The sequence below is a fragment of the Borostomias antarcticus genome (genome assembly GCF_949987555.1).
Source record: "Borostomias antarcticus genome assembly, chromosome: 6".
NCBI lineage: Eukaryota > Metazoa > Chordata > Actinopteri > Stomiiformes > Stomiidae > Borostomias > Borostomias antarcticus.
In genome coordinates this window covers 28,302,541-28,325,687 of record NC_140239.1, presented here as the reverse complement: position 1 = coordinate 28,325,687, position 23,147 = coordinate 28,302,541, and the positions used below count along the sequence as shown (strand labels likewise).

General features: G+C 42.8%; 1 protein-coding gene across 1 annotated transcript; it reads right to left on the bottom strand.

Annotated features, from left to right (window-relative positions):
- Positions 1–694: 694 nt before the first annotated feature.
- On the bottom strand, positions 695–6,455 carry batf (basic leucine zipper transcription factor, ATF-like; the record flags this gene model as incomplete). Its single annotated transcript, XM_084439260.1, has 3 exons — positions 695–898; positions 5,074–5,178; positions 6,390–6,455. 3 exons carry the CDS (start codon positions 6,453–6,455, stop codon positions 695–697), a joined length of 375 nt encoding a protein of 124 aa, XP_084295386.1.
- Positions 6,456–23,147: the final 16,692 nt, after the last annotated feature.

The window sequence follows — 23,147 nt, the reverse complement described above, 5'->3', positions numbered from 1 at the left end:
ATAAAGAAATAACTTAAAATAAGCTGTGTAGGTCTACTGTACACATACATATACAGATACAAAAAGCAGCATCATTTTGGATTTAAGAGTATACAACACGCCATTCAAGCACTTTGTCGTTTCTGTTCTCAACCACTACCACATATCTTGTCAGTCAAGTACAGTCAGTCATATGTTCATGTATCAGATCTAATGTGCAGTTGCTTTTCCTGAGCATTTCAATTTTACTGTACAACTACACAATTAGTTTAGTTATACATTTACATGATAAAACATAAATACAACATTAGAGAAAAAACATTGATGCAAAGTTAAAAAAGGTAACCCTCATTCTCCAAAAATAAGAAATATGAAACAAAATATTTCAAAACAAAGTAGGCTATTAAGCACAAAATTATTTCTCCATTCATGTTTGTTTTCTGTCTTGTAAACATTGACTAGCCTACTTGGCACATTCAAGGCCTCATTCTACACATCAATTCATTTCATAATCTTGTGTCATCTTTGAAATGAGTAAAATGGTGATATCGCGCCAATGAATAGACTATTACTGCGGCCTGTTTTGTCCACACAAAAAGAGTCTTTGCTTCATTCAGTCAATAGGGGTTAAATTTCCCCTAGGTCCAAATTTGAGTACTGTAAATGGAAATACAGGGTAACTCTTGGTGCCGGGCATCTTAGCACTACCTGGTGGTCAGTGCTGGTAGTGCGGCACAGCAATGTGTTGATGAAAACTGCTATGGTGAGGTGGATAGAGGAGGTCAGAGGTTTGGGGGGCCAGTCCAGTGCACTGGGGCTCATGGTTACTCAGCACAGAGGACAGGTACTTTGCTTCTTCCGTCAACCTCTTCACCTCCTTCCTCAAGGCTGCGTTCTCTTTCTCCAGATTCTCACTCTCCTGAAACAGGAAGCAGACAGACAGGTGGATTAAAGGCCAACCAGCATGCGTCACTGTCCCATTTACTGATTGTAGCATTCAGTATGTTAAATGACGTTACATCAAGGGACACAGATCGTAATAGAGGTGCCAGATAGTTCCATTTCATCTCATTCAGTTTCATTCTTCAACCTTGAAATTGTGGAATTTTCTCAGTCTGTTGTGCCTGGCCTTATTTGTTTGGCTTCGTTTTGTTTGTAAAACGTGTGTATGTCCTGATGTCAATAACATCAACCTGAGGGGCACAACTTAATATCCTGGTGCCTGGGATGTGAAAATTACTGAAGCTACTGCACAGAGACTCAGAGAGTGTCGTTCTATTACATGTAACTGTCACTATTTGGCGTCTTAATCTTCACTCCCAGGTTGTAAATGTTCCCCTACAGAGCACAGGCCTGGGTGTCATCACAGCTAGCGACATGATCTTTGTAAGGCGTAAACACAAGTTGTGGGTGATGGCCTTTTCTCTCAGAGGTGTGGGAATAACAGGGTAGAAATGTTCCATTTGGGTCTTGTAAAGGTCGTCCCTGGACTAGAGACGACAACAATGAGCTCAGACGGGGGCCGTACTGTCATCGAGAACCCTGGGTAAACCCCTACACTCACGTCACGTCCCAACACAGCCCACTGCCATCCATCTTTTACCAGAAATGACAGCCTATCTCTCCCCTCCTACCCACGTCTTACAACTAAATCTCATTTATGCTGAAGAGATAGAGAGAGAGAGAGAGAGAGAGAGAGAGAGAGAAACTGAACGAATAGCCTACTACTCAGGAAACAGGAAACGTGTCATAGAGGGAAAATTCAGCTTCCTGTTTATTGTGCAAGGCCATGAAACCATAACCACAGAATACGCTGACTGCTCTAGTAGTCCACCACTACCGCCCCCCGCCCCCCTCTGCCTCTCTCTCTCTCTCTCTCATAAAAAAAAGACAACCCTGAGAAAAAGACAACCCTCACAAAATTTCACAGGTGGAATTTCTCACATAGATTCATATCGCCACCCACCCCTTTGCTTCAAAGTCAATGACGATGATATCTGTTCAGATCATACAAGGGAGTTCCAAAGAAAGGTGGCACCAAAAAGATCAAGTGCTCATGAAAGCTAGCAGGGGATTTCTTTCAAATTTTCTGTTTACCAAAGCCTATAGATTACAGAGAAAGTGAATTAGAGAGAGTGCGATATCCTCTCCACCTCCACTCTTTGAGTTTTGGAAAGCTTAGTTGATTAGTCAACAACTGATTAGCTTATTGCTAATCACAATTGTAGTCAATTGTAGAGAGGGCAGAATTCTTAAGGAAAGGACCAACAACATACTCACAAAACACCCCACTGAGTTGCATGAATGTCTTGTGACAGCTACATGTTGGCTACTGAAGCAATAACTCATGAGAGGGTGTGGTATATGGCCAATATATCACGGGTTGTGCTGCAGTCTGCTGTTGACCAACACAACCCGTGGTATATTGGCCATATACCACAACCCACGAGTGAGTTATTGCTTTTATACAACGGTTATATCATCGGGAAACATTTCTGGGATAAATACCTAGTATTTCAGTGTCTTAATATCGATTTTAGTGAACTCCGCAATGGAACTAACGTTTTTACAGGCAGTAATAATTGGTGCAGTAATATTTCACATAGAACAGTAAAGAGGCTTTGCCCGTGGTATATCGTGGCATATACAACGGCTCTTAACCAATCAGATTGCAAGGTCAGAACTAGCCGTTGTATAATACTGTATAAATTGGAACACTCAGAGACTTGATGAGTCCTCAACTACTGAACCAAACTCACCCATACTCTCCCACTCTACAAAACACGTAACCAATAGAAGCTACAAACAGAAATGGCTTCCCTCAAAACTAACTAAAGTGAGAGTATGTGACTAAAAACATCACATTGCACCACATCACTGACCAGAAAGAGCAGTTGAAATTAAAGTGTGTACTTCTGCTCTGACTATCACGTGACGCGTTGACACAAAGAATGACCGGAACGAAAGATAAGTCCATCAAAATGCAAGTACAGTAAAAGGGAAATCTCTGATATTTAGGTTCAGTAAGATTCTGTAACCACTAGTGTTGATTTCTGCTCTAAAGGGAATGACGCCCACACATGATAATTAATGCCCACGGACTTCTGCAAACACACACAGAAAAGCGTCCAAGTGTGCAGCTCAACAGAAGCCATGACACATCGCCACATGGTCAACCAGCATTTTGTAAATATAATACAAATGAAGGGCCAGGCTCAGTTTCTTGTCTAGATGCCTACAGTATGTCTATGAGAAGATGCCTTGTGAATATAGAGTTTGGTATAGGCCTAACAGTTAAGAAGGTTCACTTTGACAAATCAATGGGATCTTTGCTGACCTAATCTGAGTGATCATAATTAGGCCTACAGTATAACCTAATCTGAGTGATCATAAATAGGCCTACAGTATAACCTAATCTGAGTGATCATAATTACAGTATAACCAGGCAGACTGGTGGCATTTTTCAAGTTGCAAAGCAGCTTTAGATTTGACCTGCCAAGTTTGCAACTTGGTCATGAATCTGGAACAACATTAGACTTGAGTCAGAAAGAAAACATATTGTTTTGTAACTGCTTCCTTGGGACGTGAAATGTTCTACAACTGGCTTCATCAAGATCCAAGGTGTTTTTACCTGTATAAATAAAGGTTAAATAAATTACTTTTTTTTTTTAAGATTGAATGTGACTATATTCAAATACCGAAACTCTTATGGAAAGACTCAAGACGAGATGGATGTAAAACGAATGTCTTGTTATGTTGTTTCTGTTGTTTTTCTTTAAGAACAAATCCTGTTTTTCTTTCTAGTGCCAGGAAACAGCTTGTTGCCGCCACCTTCTTGCCTGCTGGACTATGGGAATGTATTATATATGAATGCCTCTGCTTGCTCCCTATACAGTATCTGTTGGATGCTGTCCATCACGGAGCTCTGAGATTCATAACCGGTTGTAAACCCCTCACACATCACTGTGCTCTGTATTCTTTAGTTAACTGGTCATCGCTATCAATGCGCAGAACTCTGCATTGGTATCTTCTCATCTATATTGATATATACATCATCCTTGGATTACTGCTCACTTATCTATCCACTTACATGTCACATAAACAGTCCCATCATAACCTACTCTCCCAGTGCTTCATCACTCTCGCCAGCCCCTCAGTCTGTACAGAACTTGTTAAAAAGGCCTTCTCCTACTCTGCCCCCTCAACCTGCAACACACAGCAGGAACAGAGGCAGCCCAGCTTAATTCCCTGAGGTGATTTTAAACTACTTTTAGGGAAACTGGAGAGAGTGTCTGTGGGAGGCTGCGCTTGCTCAGGTATTTAGTATCATCTGTTTACACAAGCTTTTGCATTTATTATTTTAATGTTTGTGTCCTACTTTTTGTTTTAGTATCGAATGTCCTGAGTTGTCTGTAGCTGTGTGTGTGATTGCCACCGTTTGTCTGTTAAATAAATTACTTTTTTTTAAAGATTGAATGTGACTTCATTCAAATACCTTACACCTGTTGTGCAAATGATTTCTGCATGTAATACTACCTACAGTACAATGATCCTTACAAGGCTGACAATGTCATTAGATAAAATATGCCCACCAGTTTTTTGGTAAGTATCCCATTTAGACCTAGGTCAAAGAAGATTCACAAATACTACCATACACTTGAGGTGTACTTATACCAGTGCTTATACCAGTGCTTATACCAGTACCCTGATTTAGTTTACCCAGAAACCAACAAAACAGTCCTGACAACTCAGGGGAATAAAGCAGGTGCATCGCTAATACATTCAAGTATTCATGGATTTCAAATGTAGTCCTAGACCTGCCATATTGGGGACCAACACAGGTGTTTCAGTTTATCTGATTGGCTCTACTGCATAGAATCCTAAGCAGTAGAACTAATTCATTCATTTGAAACACCTCTGTTGGTCCCCAACATGGCAGGTCTAGGACTACATTTGAAACCCATGAATGACATCCCTGTGACCCAGGTCTGATCCCAATAAAGGAGCTATACAGCTCCGGTACAGAGCCTTTCATCTACTGCATCAGCCAAGCAACTGTGCCTCAACCAGGGTGGCGGTGGAAGGTCTCCTCACCAAGTGCAGGCTGTCAGCTTTCTGGGTCTGCCTCATCCTGCTCTTCTGGGCGGCGATGCGGTTCTTTTCCCTTCTCATCACTTTCTTTACGTCATCCGAGGAGCCCTGAACGGAGAGACAGGAGTTGCAAGTCATGCTTTTGAACGAACACCAAGATGGAGCTTGCCAGCTTCTTAAATGTCAGAAGATATTAATTTAGCATCTATGGAAAGAAAAGAACAACGTTGTTGACTTCAAACTACAGATGCAGTAGACTGAGCAAAGGGTTGGATGGCGTAAGATGATTCAGACCAAGTCGTCTCTGTGTGAATTGGGTTTTGTTTTTATGAAATTGTAATCACAGGTGTCAAAACCGAGTAAACATCACTGATTAGACCACTGGGGTTGTTAGGATAGCTAACTGATACAGGGCTGAGATGGGAACCCTAGCTCTCATCAATGAAAACGTGACCCGGAAATGGAAGCTTTACTGCTGGGTAAGTGGTTTTATACCATGTGGTTTTCAGCCATGATCGAGCAGAACGGGCTCAGCACAGCCTCAGATGGGAAGGGCTGGGGTTGGGTCAGGGTGTGTGTGACTGATCAGTTCATGTATTCAGAACGCACCCTGTTTCGTGTCCTGGATATAACAGTTTTTGCAGTATCAGAATAACTAAGCGTTGTCGAAATGCTGAGTCACCTTTTCAGCAGCGCAATGCATATAGATATGTACCTTACTAAAAACAACATTCAGAATCCAAATAATTTGATTGAGTGGTCAACGTTTTTGACGAGAATGGTATATTCATGTGCTTACATACATGGATTTCATGCATACATGCAAATTTCCACAAGCCTTTATGAGCGATGAATCCACAACAACTGACAACCAAATATTTTGCTGGCCTTCTCTTTCTTGATGGCTGAGCTCTGTCAACAGTTTTGATTGGATAACTGCAAACATATCCTTCTAACTGCTCGGCAGAGCAAACTATTAGTTACACAAGGTATGGCTCGCCAAAGCAAATTCCACAATGTGAGTGAGAGAAAACATTGGTAAAGGGCGAGAAACAAACAGACACCACTCTAAAGACACTTTTCAGCAAATACTATGTGCATGAAAGTGTATGTCTATAATATATATACAGTAGAATGTATGTGTTATGGGCATTGGCATTGCAAAACATTTTGACACACCATAGCTGCTTGCAGGTTGAGCCATATGTACAGAAGCAGATGCAGAGTACTGTATCTATATACTGTAAGTCCCAATGGTCAACTCATAACAAAATAAATACAGTGACAAGTGGAAAAAAGGTGGTAAAGGAACATCTCACCTGTTTGCTGCCGGGTGATGGAGACTTAGTGTAACTTGTGTCATTGCTGTCAGAGCCTTGTGCCATAGCCAACCACGACGCCCGAAACCCTTTGCTCTCTCCACTTCTGCTTTCTGTTTGTGTGTCGCCTGTGTGTGTGTGTGTGTGTGTCTGTGTGTGTGTGAACCTGAGCGAGTGCTGAGTGCAGCGCTTGGCTAATCTCTTAATGAGTAATGTCTCTCTTCTTCCCTCTCCCTCTTCTGTCCCTTTCTCTCAGTCCCTCTCTATTTCTATATCACCTCTGCTCTCTCTCTCTCCCTCTCTCCCTCTCTCTCTCCCTCTCTCTCTCTCTCCCTCTGTCTCTCTCTCACACTTCTGCTGTCTTCCTTTACCTCTCACGACCGAACGCACGCACACACAAATGAAAACACACACACACACACTATATACCACACACACAGTGAGACTCGAGCCCGCTTGCCTAATTAGCAGTGTGATGTGGTTTCTGGTAAAAACAGGGGTACATGACACCAGACTGGAAGTCACATGTCTGGTGGAAACTTCTCATATGAACATAGACTACAGGGTATTGAGTGTAAACCCCAGAGTAAAAGCCCATTTCATAATTAAAACAACATTCTAAATAAAAAAAAATATGTAAAAAAAAAAAAAAGATTCTGATGCTGATTCTATGTTCATGTCTTACATGAGTAGCCTATTATTGTGAGGCTAGCCATCCATGGATATACATTTAGAGATGCTAATTTAGGCTGTAATTTAGATATGAAGTCATATGGTTGCTTATAATTGCATATAAACTACTTGTGTATGCAAGTTGCTGATAGCTGAACTACTGTACACTGATGGAACGTTTGAACATGAAAAAAGTGTGTAAATGTGAATGCATCCGTGGAAAATCATTACAGTAGTGGTTTAGTATGTTGCATCATAAGCCCTGTTATAAGGTTATTTACAATCATATACAACTGTCCATATGCCATTTTAGACAGACTTTGCACTCTTGAGATATTAGCGCTCATTGCTCATGCCACTGTTAAGTAGTACACAATGGATCTCTATGGGCATGTTTATAGTACTTAGCTGACATAAGTAATGAGCACTAATATCTCAAGAGAGCAAAGTCTGTCAAAAATGTTATATTGACCATTGAATACAGGTATGATTGGAAATAACCTTATAACATGGCTTATGATGCGAAATACCAAACTGCTCCTTTAAGCCGGAGTTCCAAGCAAAGGTGTGATTCTTGCGTGAAGACCAGCATAATTACATAGAGCTGGACATTCCCTCACATCCAGGACACCGAGTTTCGCTAAACCCTAAGAAGAAACTCCACATGGATGACTGACTCCTGCATATTTGCACATTGTTACATCAAGGTGCTTTCCACAGCCCCTCAGCTCAGCAGCTGCAGGAGACATGTTGAGGAGGCAAGACTGTGTCAAATATTCAGGCATGGGGACGAGTAGAGGGACAACACCCCCAAAGAAATTCCTGTGAGTTTTACTGTACATGACTGTACGTAAGAAGGGCAAGTGGAAGTTTGCAATATGAATGCAGGGGCATTTGTAGGCAAATTGATGAAATGTTTTTTTTTATTGATCAAATGAGTGACTTTCAAAGCGATTGTTTGTTAGCCCTTCAAGAATGGGACATTCTAAAATATAGAGAAACAGCCTGAGAACTAGCGAGCTCTGTAGACTTTAGTATTTCATTAGCATTGTAGACTGTGAACTATTTTACTTTATTTTACTACTTTAATTTATAGGTAAATGTGAGTTCATATGCAGTGTCAGTTTTTTCTAACTGTATATGTTATTTTCTCAAATAGTTCCCTCTTTTGCATTGGGTGGGAAGAAGATCAACATTTTCTTGAACGTCTGAAACAAAATGGGAGCAAAACAGATTTTGCTTGGCAGAACAGTCCTCCCACACAAAAACATGTTCGGCCTTCGCAGGAATTTTGAAGAGCTTGAAACACATTGGACAAGGCCAGACATTTATAATACTTGGCATGTCTGCCTCCAAAACAGAAAAGAGACAAAGAGAAAAGAAAGGGGTTGGTGTCAGATGAACCACCTTATTCTGGTACTGTAGATACAGACACAATGCTAGTGCACACACGTGTCTGTAGTGCTTTGACCCTGTATGGCCCACTTTAGCCCAGGTTTTGGTCTGTAGTGCTTTGACCCTGTATGGCCCACTTTAGCCCAGGTTTTGCTCTTTACAGCAAATAAGAAGGAAGCCCCCCTTCAGAAAAAAAAACCCCCAGTGCCCTATCCATTCCCAGAAAACTATAGTGGGTGGCTTTCAGTAGTACGCCATTAGAAAATGATCATTGAAATTAGCAGTTTACGAGTAGGCTGCATGAGGACGGTGATGTCAGTACAACGATAGTGAAAGACAAACACTTTGAAAAGATTATGCTATAGAATTAAAGAGGAACTATGCAGCAAAACCACTCTTTCAGTGAAATATATAGGCTTAGACGTAGTGAAACACATCAATCCTGGTCCTCATTTCAACAGTTCCCGTTAGATGGGATGTTCCACATAGAAGGTCATCAGTTACAGATGTATTGTGTCTGTTGTGTGTAATGTGCCTTTCCACGATTTCCAGTTTTTATTGTAGAATATCTCCAACATAGAGAAAGGTAGACATTGATTTGGTTGTTACTCTCATGGCCTCTAATGTGGAAAAAGATCCACATCCACTAATTTTTATTCACACACTTGATAAAGATGTACAAAACAAATGGTATAAGAAAAAGTATACTGAGGTAGCCTATATTGATCAAACTTATTCACACAACTATTAACAATTAACTAGCCTATTATATACACACATTTTAGGGAATCGCCATTATTAAAGTATTAAAGTATAATATCTATTATTTAAGTATTCTATCTATCTATCTGTCTGTCTGTCTGTCTGTCTGTCTGTTTGTCTGTTTGTCTGTCTATCTATCTATCTATCTATTGATCTATTATTTGAAATACAATCCAACCAAAATGTATATTCATCATACATGCAACGTATTTGAAGTTAACTGGAAAGTTAGAGAAGGTATATAGTGCCCTACAATGGTTTCCTGTTTCCCTATGGTATAAAAGGGAGTGAGCACAAGTTTGAAACACTGTTGTCAACCATCATCATGGTGGAAGGCAGAGAAATCAAAGAATTCAAGACCTCTACAGATCGATAGATGGCAACAAAAACATCCATAAGAGTTTAAAGATAAAGCTTCCCAGTGTTATATCCATATCAGCACTGGAACATATGAGCTGGAACAGGTAGAGGTAGAGGTAGAGGTTGCAGGTTTATCTTGCCCCCAAGGTTCAAGAGGCAAAAAGAAGTCCAGGGGCACAGTTCACGATCTCCAAAACAACCTGGCATCTTGGGGTTACAAGGTGTCCAAGACAATTCACCAAAAAAGGCATCTTGAATTCGACAAACTACATCTTGTCTTATGGTCAGATGAAACAAGAATGTAGCTTTTTGGACATGCAGCCTTATGTTTGGCTTTTGTTTTGCATCCACAGGCCCTGGAGCCCTTGTTGAATACATGGAGCCATTAACTCTCCAGCATTTTGTCCAAAAACCTTGTTCCTGCAGATGGATCTCCCAACAGGACAGCAATCTCAAACATACGTCCAAAGCAACTACCAAATGGCTGACAGAGCACAACATCATCATCCTGAAGTGGCCACCTCCATCTCCACACCTGAATCCACTCAAGAAAGCAGTCCACAGACATCAACCCAGGAATCTGAATGAACTACAATTATATTATAATTGTAGTTATAACGGCCAAGGGAGGAACGACAAAGTACTGATAACAGGGGTGTGAATATTTGTGATTGTTGGGGGGGGCTGTTCGAATGTGATTCATGCCAATGCATCATTATTAAAGAACATAATATATGTATTTAATGAGTATAAAATAAAGCCTTTTAAACCTAAAAAATCCAATGAAGTAGCCTAATCTGAAATCTAACAGGAAGGATGAGCTATGGCTGCTACAGAGCAAGCTACACTGAGACAATGTTTCAAAAGTTATGCAGGCCTATGACTGGTGATAATTACACTCTTGTGATTATTTAGCATGCACATTTGTATGGTTTATTTTATATGATCTATTTTGTTCATCTTTATCAAGGACAGTGTGAATGAAAAGGGAGTTTATTGTATGGATGCCCAGGGCATAGCACTGTCCGGCGGTAGATTAGCGACATCTGCTGGACAACCTCAAGCACTGTTTTACAACAGATTTGTTATTGCCACTTTACACCAGAAGGAGGCAATATAGGACATTAAATGAAATGAAGTAGCCTGATCTGAAATCTAACAGGAAGGATGAGCTATGGCTGCTACAGAGCCAGCTACACCGAGACAAAATGTTACAAAAGATATGTAGGCTACTAGTCCCATGACTGGTGATAATTACACTCTTGTGATTTAGCATGCACATTTGTATGAATATTCTAATCCAACCTCACTTTATGTGATCCCGGTCTAAATTCCTTAATGTGCAGGGGGGCACATGTATCCTTAGTGGCGTTGATATTGAGAATAGATAAACCTAACCTAAACAAAGAAGTGTTTCGGAAATAACGCAAAAGAGACTGGGTCTCGCTGTATTACTCCGGCTGCACTCCAGCGTCTATTCACAGGCGCGATCCCACTACTGAGCGGCACGGGGGCTTTGACCTGCTCCGTTTCCGGCCTGGGCCGGTGCACCCCTCCTTAGACGACCTGGTGGTCCCGGGCTCCCCCAGGAGCACCATATCGATACCGAACTTAGCGCGGACACCCGATCGGCATAGTCCGCTGCAGCGCAGAACTCCTGAGCTCAAACGATCCGCCAGCCTCAGCCTCCCAGCAGCTTGGATTACAGGCGCGCGCCAACGCACCCGGCGAGAACGGAGGGGGATTTTAGAGCGTATGAACCTTCGAAATGTGACGTCATTGGGTGTCTGTAATGCCCTCTAGTGTTGGCTGGCTCTACCTACAACCAAATACATCATAATATGATTAAAAACTATGTATGTATGTATGTATGTATGTATGTATGTATGTATGTAGGCTAGTCTATATATTTATGTATTTATTTGTTTGTTTATATATTTAACAGTCCTTGGAAGAAGCTTGTTCATGTTGGGTGTTATTACCTTGTTTGCATGCAATGCATAGCCTAAAAATGTTTTAGGTCAGCATTAGATCAGATATATTGAATTAGATCAGATATTTAATAACACAGATATTGTAGGCTATTGTATGATTTATGTTATTATGATATGTTTATATTAGGCTATATTACACTATTGTCCAACTACTGCAGTAGATAAATTATATTCCCATAGAAGTAATTTCAGCTATCTTTCAGATCAAATGCGCATAAATATCTGAAACTTTGCAATCGCCTACTGTATGGCAACCATGGATGTATTAATAGAACGGATGGCAACCCACACAGAATTTAGTATTATCTTAATGTATTTCGTCTTTCCAACCACAAGGTGGCTCCCTTTACCGCCTTTGAAAGGATTTTAGGAAAAAGGGCTGAAGATCAAAAATGAGTCCGCTCTTGGTGCACCTGCTGTTGCAGTGATAAGAGTAGCCACACTGGCTGGGAGTGGGAGTAGGGGTCGAACAACCGGTTAGGGGGTTTTAACGGGGTTATGTGAAGGTCCCTGACACCCCGCTATACCCACAGAGAAATGCCATTGTTACTCTGACCCAAATTAGTTGACCTGGAACCACAGTCAAAGGGTTTCAATGAATGGAACCAACTATCAACATTTCACAACAGACCGTGACATCAACCAGGACAGCGCGCCGTTTAGTGTTGTGAATGAGGCAACACGAGGACCATTCTGACAGGAATCAACTGAAACTACACCAAGTGGGCTATAGCCTATTATGCAATAGCCTAACAGTAAATGGATGAAAAATGTTGGCTAGGTTAATACAGTGCAAGCTACGACGAGCACTAGTCTCAGGTAGACGAGGCTACTGAGTTCCTGACTCAAGACTGACAGCCTCCATTCCAGACACTCCGGCAACTCTACAGCGTGAGATTATTATGGTTTCCCTGGACAGGCGGTGTCGCATTTATGAGTGTATCTTTGATAGGCCCGTTTTTTCATTTTTCTTCCCCCGCGGGCCGTCGGGGGAAGCACATACATCTCGTCTACTTTTTCATTACGCTGACTGCGTTCTTTATAACCCTTTGATGAGACAGGGGAGCAAATCTGTGTGGGGATCGAAGATTTACTGCCGAGAGGAGTGTGTCGGCCATTAAGCTTCGTGTCCCGCTAATGAACAGTGCAATCACACTGAGGGTGTCATCCCAAAGTCAGGGGGAGCACTGAGTGCACTATGATCCTATCAGGTCAAAGGACATGGCTAGGCCACTTTTACACCCATATCTCCTTTGAAATGTAAACACACGTGTCAATGAGAAATAGCATCACAGGGTCAATTGTCCTTTTTTTTTCTTTAAAAAAAATAATCAGAATCAGTATATATATATATTTTTTATCAGAATCAGTTTTATTTGCCAGGTAGTTTTTACACATAGGGTAGGCTACTAGGAGTTTGGTTTGGTTAGCCTAATGGTGCATAACACTGATGGAGATTTGCCTATAAATTAGGGTTATGTTTAATATATAGGCCTATATATATATATATACATATAGTTTTTACACATAGGGTAGGCTACTAGGAGTTTGGTTTGGTTAGCCTAATGGTGCATAACACTGATGGAGATTTGCCTATAAATTAGGGTTATGTTTAATATATAGGCCTATATATAGGCCTATATATATATATATACATATATATATATACATATATATATAACCCAATGCAATATTCAAAGTACAATCACACATTTTGATAAGATAGTCTAGTGACGTTATTTCGCCTGATTTTGAAGGAAAGCCATTTGCTTTTATGATGAGTTGTGTGCGCCTCGTGACCTAAGATCAAAAACCACATTCAGCGGATTAGATTACCAGGACTCTAATAGCCAAGCGCTTACAGCATCAAGAGAGGATGTCTGGCGAACAGAAAGAACAATCAACCCCAGCAGAAAGCATCGCGTTCCTCACACTTCCGACCCGTCTCACTGCCCCGCCCCCTCTGGTCCCTGCGGGGTTTGACGTGTGCAGGATTTGGCGAGCCCAGCTGCTGCCTAGCTGGTGATGCCGCAGTACAGGTTGATGTCAGTGGGCCAGCGTCCCTCGGGAGCAGAGCGGAAGATGAGTGCTGTAATTAGAGGCAAAACGGCCCAGACGAGTGCTCTCCTGGGGGCCTCCTGGGGCTGCTGCTACTGCTGGAACACGTGGTTAACCTGTGGGGCACATAGCGACAGGTTCTGGGCCTCTCTGTCGCTCTTTGACCTCCATGTTGAAATTCCCTTAATCCATGGTCCTATGTTCTACAATAGGCTAGGTACTATGTGTTGAGGATACTTTTGCCGACACAACTGGTTAAAAGCATCAACTCACTCAAAATGTTCTTGTATACAATTTCCCAGGAGCTTGCTAGATCCTCTTGTTGACAGAGGTCAGAGAAGAATTTTTATAGTTCTCCTATATTGGCTCAAATCGGTGAACTGTTTTTTTTTTTTACTTCCCTCTGGAAAATTAGAGGTAGGATCAATATATGTTGCATCCTCCTTTCTTTCTTTCTTTCTTTCTTTCTTTCTTTCTTTCTTTCTTTCTTTCTTTCTTTCTTTCTTTCTTTCTTTCTTTCTTTCCTTCTGTAAAGCGCATTGTTTTGCCTTTGTGTATGGAATGCGCTATAAATAAAGTTTTTGATTTCATGATTTGTCCAAGGCCACTGGATCATGACTACTAGAGTCAGGTGACTAGTTGACTAGTCGGCTGCAATAAAAGCCTGCACACTTTCCCTGACTTCCAATTCTACAAATTGTCCAGCGTAGTGTCCACTCCTCTTCATGATCAGATTAACAATTACCCCTTGAGATCTAGAGACCCCTGCCCTAGATGGGACATCAAAAAATCTAACACACAAAGGGGGGAAACATCTAGAAATCTAACATACACAAAAAACTTTTTGATTTCTAATATCGGGGGGGGGGGGGGGGGGGGGGGGAGAGCATACCTGTACTAAGAGCATGCCGATGAACCACTCACCAGAGCCGTGTCACAGAACCACTTCCAACAGAGATCAATACTTGCCTCCCTGTGACCACTCCATGATGATGGTGATTTTTGACAGCATCTCACAGCAAAGGGTTGATGTCGATTTCTCATCCCAGGACAGGGGGGTACTGTGTCAATGAAATCTGCTTGCGGACAACCTCGCGTTGTGACTCTACCTCGCCTCACCTGTCTCTCCCATGATGGCAGCGATCGATAGGCCTGTCTAGAACACTCTCGTCTAAGTACTACAGAATAGACGGATGCTACTGCATGGAGCTGGGAGATTTTGTAGCACTTGAAATACTTCATATATGTGTAACGCTTGTATGAAACAATCGCTGTTTTTTGTTGTACTGTACGTGATTCCAGGTTTCCAGGATTCCTGTCTTGCACTACTGTATGTTTACGGTCATGCACCAACAGAGATAAATTCATTTTTGCCGCAAACCTACTCGGCCGAATACAATTCTGAATCTGAATGCGGAATCCTGATGAAAACATCTCAACTGAAAAACGTCTCTCTAAAGCAGTGTGTTTCATTTCTCTCATCTTGGACATTCTTTTTTTATGTTTCAACATATAGCTTACAAACTATCCTGCATGTGTGTGTGTTTTATGTGTGACCACCCCCTTCATAGTACATCTGTGCCAGAGGGCTATGAGTAAAGAGACGAGATAGATCCAGCTGGAGATGTGTGCAAGGGTCTGGAGCCCCATGGGAAATCATCCCCTCATGTCCACATCTTTAGCACCCCAGTGAGGTATCAATAAGTGGGTAATTGAATTTTGAGCACAAACACACGCGTTGAGTGAGAGTCAACAAGGTGTGTGTGTGCGTGTGTGTGTGCGTGTGTGTGTGTGAGTGGTGGGGGATGTTTTTCCTGTGCATGTTTGCTAGTCGGAAGGAGCTGGGGGAGAAAATGCTGGGCCTGTCATCGGACCTCTCTGGGGATTTGAGGGGAGAATTAATGTTTAATCCATTAAATAACAATTAGACTATGTAATGACACAGGGTGGTTGTTGAGAGAAGGGAGGGTGTAGGTTTACGGTAGGCGATGCCTTGCCTAATGGATCTCTCTCTAGGTACACGGTGAAGACAGGGAGACAGAGAAAGGGACTCCTAGCAGTAGCAGCTGAAAAACAGCTCTGAATCTTATCTAGGTAAATTCTGCTCGCTACGGTACAGTGTCATAGGAAGCGGCAATAACTCTGCTCAACACAAATCATTAGTGTTGCATCAAAAACCTTACAATGTTTTCTAATTCATTAAGGCTGTTAAATCCCATCCATATTTTCTTAGCTTAAGGTGTTCATAGATTTATGACACTATTAACCACCCTGGTCAGATAAAGAGAGGGGAACATGCACTGTCACGTCATACAAATGGCCATAACAAGGTGCTGATTACCCAAACACTGAATTAATAGCCCAATTGACCTTTCTAATCAACTAAACAAATCTTTCCCCCCTATTAATCTCTCTCTATCTCTCTCTATCTTTCTCTCTCTCTCTCTCTCTCTCTCTCTATCTATCTATCTCTATCTCTCTCTCTCTCTCTCTGTCCAAGTGTGTGTGTTTGTAGTGTGTGCATGTGCGTGTGTATGTCTGCACTCAGCACAGAAATCCAAACAGAAATAAAGAGGAGCATAACTGAAAGACTCCTTTCAGTGAGTCAATCATTCATCTCCACTTCTCCCCACCACAAATTTAACCATCACGTTACACATCCAACTAGAAATGGTGTTCAGAGAGCACAGACCTCCGCCCCTGAATGCATTTCGTAGCTCTGTGTGTGCCAAAATTGAATGGGTTCTAAATTGGCCCATGTTACACCCCTTCACTGAGTTTCAGGAAAAGTGTTGTTGTGGTAGTTTTTGCATGAAAAAAATGAATGGAGGTGAATGGCCAGCTCCGTCGGGTTTGGGTGACTCGTGGGCCGGCCCTGTGATTTGGATCTGGTCCAGAATGGGTTGTTAGTTGACCCATGCTACACCCCTCCACCTTCGTATCCCGCTAATAAACAGTGCAATCACACTGAGGGTGTCATCCCAAAGTCAGGGGGAGCACTGACTGTACTATGATCCTATCAGGTTATCAGGTATCACCCATATCTCATTTGAAATGTAAACACACGTGTCAATGAGAAATAGCTGCTTCAGAATGGGTTGTTAGTTGGCCCATGCTACACCCCTCCACCGAGTTTTTTGAAAACCAGTCTGGTAGTTTTAGCGTAAACCTGGTCTAAAAAATGAATGGAGGTGAATGTCCGGCCGTGTTTGGGTGGTTCGTGGACCCGCCCAGTGATTCGGATCCGCTCCCAACTTTAAAGCGTTCTTAGTTGGCCCATGCTACACCCCTCCACAAAGTTTCTTGAAAAACAGTCTGGTAGTTTTTACATAATCCCGGTCCAAAAAATGAATGGCGGTGAATGGCCGGCTGTGTTTGGGCGGCTCGTGGACCTGCCCTGTGATTTGGATCCGCTCCAAAATGTAATGGGTTCTAAGTTGGACCATGCTACCCCCTTCCACCGAGTTTGGTGAACATAGGTGCAGTAGTTTTTTTGTAATCCTGCTAACAGACATACACACAAATGCACACACACACACACACCACCGAAAACAACCCATGCACCTTTTTGCTTGACAGCAGCATGGCTGCAAAGCAATCGGTCCCGGTCCAGTTAGCATCATGTTTAACCTGCAGATAAACCTGGAAGTCCAGACCCAGTTGAGCAGCTGCACAGCTCCAGACTCCATCCCTGCCTTTCTGTTTATTAATTTTCACTGGCCATGTTGAGTGAAGGTTACCTGCAGATTTCATTGAATAAGACTATTAGCTGGCTAAATATCACTAAATTCATTACACTTTTTTTTTAAGGAAAATAAAAAAACAACAAACTAATTGAATTGAATTAGACAGAATGTAGCTATTGCTATGCTTTGCCCATCACAGGGGTGTAGGACATTGCTTTTAAAGTCAACTGATGTTTATATAAATTACCTCCCCATACTGTAAATTACCTACGTGTTTTGCATTGGAAAACAATCTTCTACAGCTGTAGGATTGGAGGTAGATAGGCGGGGGAAGGGGGGGGGGGGCAGGTTATTAATCCAAGAGGATCATAAACTAAATTGAGGGTGGTTGTCTGGCTTGCAGTTTAAGTCCAGTGTCAAAATAAAGACTTCCAATTGAATATGGGGGCTTCAGACCTTGAGAATGAGTAAGGGAGGGGTAGCTGACTGTCAGAGATTGATTTGTATTTCTTTGAATAAATGCATATTAAAATTCTAACTACTTGACCCGGTACACACTCAAATGTCTGATTAATCACACCAGGTTCAGAAAACTTGGAGCTGTGAAACTGTCATATAGGCATGATCTTAATTTTGTGACGGCCTTTATTCAAGTTTCAAAAATGGACATGTTGGCGTTCAAAAGCATTGAAATCATCAAATAAATATAATTGAGACCAATAGGTAGTATTTTGGAGATTAGTAGATTACATGCATTTAAGGCATAATCCTGGTGGCGAGCTGAGTGCTTGAGTGAGTGTGTGTGTGTCTGTTAGGGGGGGGGGGGGGGTTATGTGGATGAAAACGTGCATACTAGCAAGAGAGGAAAGTGGGCTAATCTCTTGCTCTTAATACTTGTTTTCTATGTGAATGCCATCATGATGAAGAATAAAGACCTACCATAGTGGCCCTGAACAATATCGTTTTGAGGTTCATTTACTTAAAATAATAATAGAAATCATAGTAATCATTTAAGCTCTGAGTATGGTCATTTACACATATACAAATTAGAATGTTTATCCACCAGAGTTTAAATTTCCATAATTCCTTGGAGTTGATATTTGCAGAAGACTGATACAGCTTTCTAGAAATGTTTAGTAATCACATTCAAAACAAAAACGCAACAATACTGTGTGCATACAAGACTTACAGTATTGTCAGTCATCACCTCTCAGTCTAAACCAACTTTTGTTTGTCTGAGGTTATGTCCTCTTCAGCCATAAAATGGCTTCTCTAATCTAGCTAATTGCCATTTCCCAGCACTGAACAAACAAGTGAAGGAGAGGGTCACGAAACAACCGTTGATCAAAACATCTTATTGAGGTAAAAGACAAAGGCCTATAGTCCCTCAATGTGGCACCAGTGATTCAACAGTTTGTGCTGGAGCCACAAAGCATTAATTAGGGCAATAACTTCATGCTAGTGTCGTTCCATAGACTTCCTCTCTCGAGGGTCTGGAGGTTTGCTGCGACTCCCACATTCCACTATAGCAAGTGCAGATGTGTTTAGGACATAATGAGAAAGTTGGAAAGAGCAGGAGGGCCCCTGAGAACCCTTACAAAACATTTCAAGAAAAATAATATCCCTCATTGTCTTGTCTGGCAACGAGAGCTGACATAATTACTCGGGCCCATTTCTTGTCTAATTAGCACACTTCCACAGTGGACAGGGGCTAGCGGTTCGGCAGGAGAAGGGAATCGGACAGGCATGGCGATGGCAACGCAAAAAGGGGGGCCCCCGTGTTTCAGCATAATTAGGTGAGACAATGCCCCTGACTGTTCCCCGGCTGTGGCAGAATCTGGGGCCAGGCAGGCGAGCGGGCACCCCCATGAGGGACCCATCTCCCCAGGACCCTAATAAGCCCCTAATTGTCTTTTTCGATTCACATGGCCAGAGCCAGTAGTGCGCTGAGACGGACGGTTCCTGGACTCCTGCCGTGACCTCGGGCCTCTGTGTGCGGAAAGGGAGAAATTTGCGATGAGTGGTTTGAGACTTTTTCAGACTTCTTTCAGCCCACAACTCCAGATGTCTCAGCAAAACAAGATGGAGTCCGGACCTGGACGGTTGCCAGAACGGACTGAGTAGGAGAACTGACACAGCCATATTGCTCTAACAAGACTGGAATGCCAGCAGTCCTCGTCCACTAATAACAAGGAAAGGTTCCCCTTCATCCAAAACAATACTATATATCATGTTTTTGGTTTGAGTCCCTGATTTTGACTTGTTTGTGTCCAAGACTCTTCATCTGTTCGACAGCTCAATTATTGGCATCAGCACAAGTCGTTAAGCTCTACAGGTTGCATTTCAGCACTCTAGGACTGGACCATCTCAACATGCAATCACACACACAAACCCTTCCCGCCAAGGGAGACTGGTTCGGTTCCTCTCCAGACATGTTGAATATGTTTGGGGTCATTTCCCACGACAGGTGGTATCCCCACGGACTCAGTCTTCCATAACACATATACACACACACCTCTCTCCGACCCCAACAACATCCCCACTCCCCCCCTACTGTCAAAACCTCGCGGCTCAGACGAACGTCAATTTGATGTGCCCTCGGCTCTTTAATTAGCTGTCAATTAGTGCAAATGAATCAACTCTTCGCCTAATTAAGCAATGCCACCAGGCAGCTCCCATACATGCCATTGTGTGAGCAGCATGAGAAAACCGCAGCTAGCAAACTCACTTTGGATCAGAAGTGCAACTCAGGGATCCCACTGTCGCTGGCTGTGTCCAAGACAGTAGGTGGTAGGGGTAGTGTTCACAGAGTTTAGCTGAGACTACAATGCACTACAAAAGTAGTTTTCCAGAGCCCGAGGACTGACTTTTGATACAGTTCCCTGTTTGCTTTTCAAAGCAGTGAATAACTGTAAAGACTAGTACCCAGTGGGAATTCATGCTTGATTTCTTGCTCTACAAGCCAAAGCATACAAGCTTTGTGGAGGGCTACCACACCACAGGTGCATCACTGCTGAAAGCCTGTAAAAGCAAGGACAAGTCCTATATACTCATTCACAGAGGTTGTGTTAAGCTTTAAAGCTGCAGTATGTACGTTCTGCGCTATGAGCCTGCTACGAGCTATCTATACAGGGAACGATTTATCATTCTGCTTCAATCTCATGGTTGTGGGTTTGGGTACCCATAAAGCCATAGAAGAAGGGCTGTGTTGCTGATTGGATCTCAGCACAGGCACAGGCTTTGAACCAGGTGTGGCCACGCCTCAGTTTTTTATGCTCTAGTGACACAAAGCACAAAGCACAGTTTTCATAGAGAGGCTCCATCACAAATTCCTATCAATTCATCATAGCAATATAGCAATATTTAAATACATAAAAAATCGTACAAAAATCTTACATACCGCAGCTTTAAGCGCTTCCAGCTTTGCAGTAAAACTACAGAACAGGAGAATCAAGGTAGACTCTTCACAACATATGACCATTCAGCCCATTTTTTTCTATCTTGGTTTAGATTTCATTACAAAGCTCACATGATGATGACCTCTGTGATACTGAATAGAGTGTCTGTTAACTGCCGAGCATCAAACAGATGCTGCCACCACTGGATTGCTTCTTTACATTTGGGAAATCAATCCTGTTTAATGGTGTGTGTGAGCATGTGTCTGTGTCAGGAAAGGGTCGGGGTGTCTCCTGACTAAGGTACAAAATATTCTCATCGCCTTCATGTACATCCTCCTACTGTATGTTGTACAAAGCTATAAGGTCAAATGTCAACCCTGTTACAGTGGCCACTCAATAATCCACTACAACAAGATGTCAGACTTAATGCTATATGCCACTCAACCACTTATAGTTAAGTGGTGCCAAAGGAAAAAACTTACAAAAATGTGTATATCTCAGCGTTAAGTTTTTGATTAAGGCGATTGGTATTATTGGCTTGAAAAATCACTGGAGTACTCTTGGCACACAAGATGTTAGTGTAGCGAACTCTAATAGTTACACGTTATTCTAGATGTACATAATTCACCCTAGGCTGTGAGACGAACTGTTGTTGTGACTCTTCATTATGTGTAAAGACTCCCTGCTTTCTCTCTCTCTCTCTGTTCCTGTCTTGTCGTAGCTAGCAAATAAACAATGCACAGTTCTGCAGTGAACTAGAGAAGTCGTTGCATGTCATTCTTAGAACCACACTGGTGACCTTGACAATCGTCTCCTGGAAATCTCCAGAGACAACCGTAAACGAACATGGTGACAACAGTGGTTCCTGTGCGACACAGGCGAGCAGAAGAGTGTCCAACCCTCATCGAGAGTGGACATCCTGGCTGGAGGACACAGCCCCCCCTATGGAAGCCGCTAACGGCAGCACCCACTCACACGTACAGCACGAGACATGTGGAGCTGTGTTTCAGAGGACGACGGTTCAGCTGGGCAAAAGTCACCGTCCCCCTGTTCGGCACTGATTTCCTACGTTCCCATGGACTGCTGGTGGACGTCAAAAACCGCCACCTGATCGACGCCGTCACCTTCTGCTCACACCCATGTACGGACGCCATCAGACTGTCTAGGATGCTCTCAGACGTGGACTTGTTCCTTTGCCTCCTCGCCCAGTTCCTGGACCTCTCACTCAGCCCCCCTTTTGATCATCCAATGCTAAGAACGGGGTGGAACACCACATCGCTACCACCTGCCCGCCGGTTTATCCCCGAGCCCAGTGCCTCGATCTTGCCAAACTTGCAACGACACCTGATGCTACCCAGTCCTGCACATCCAGCACTTTTCGGCCCACCTAGAGGCTGTAGGTCTATCCAAAAAGCCATTTTTGGTGGCTTTTTGGCCACCTGGGCAAAATGCCATCCCAAAGAATGGAGTTCTTCTGGCATGGGCTCAAGAAGGACATGAGAGACTGGGCTAACACCTGCGAGTACTGCCAGTACGCCAAAGTGTACCACCACACCAAACCCCCCTCTGCTCCCTGGTCCACGCCCTATGTATGATCCGGCCGACTCACTGCGGAGGTAGCTAGTTACGGTGCCCCCGAGAGTCTACGGCCTGAGCTGAGTCCATACATTTCTTGGAACAAATGCTTAGGTTAACATACACAATTTTGGAATTGCGCATATTGCAATACCCCTGCTCGGGCACGCTCACCTAGAGGCTCACAGGCGAGCAGGGGAATTGCTCAAAGCATTTCTTATCAATGATATTAATCAAGATATGTCAAGCCTCTGACCTGATAGCAGGTGAGGAGGCGCCCTCCTGTGCGATTCTAATCGGCTGATTGACTTAGATTTTTGCCAAATAAATCGGCTGATTCCGTAACGGGTGGATAAAATGGCCGTCTTCTTCCATGTTTGTGCCACGTGGCGGTGCGCATCGGGCGGAACTGCTTTAGAAAACAAACATTTGGAATTTTAAAGAAAAATATAAGAAATGTTAACTAGCAGCGCCGAGCTTTCAACACACAGGGCAAAGCCTATGTTAGCGAAATCCTCATGCAACAGCTTACCTTTGAAATTTCTGCAACACTTATTCAACGATCTTTGCTTTGCCTACCTACAGGACTGAAAGGAGCTATGATAAGTGAAAATAATTGTATTAGTCCATCATCCTTGTAGTAGGCTAGCCCACTGCTGCAATTAGGACTTACATACCATGTTCATTGGCAACAAATAATGTGAAAATGCACTTCATACAATAAGCAGCCAAGCCATAGCCTTGCCTATAGGCTAAAGCTAGCAGGGGAAAAAGGACTAAACCATATCGACATACAGGGGGAGAGACAGAAAGAGTGAGTGGGTGATTGGGAAGGATTACGTGTTGACGTGACCTGAT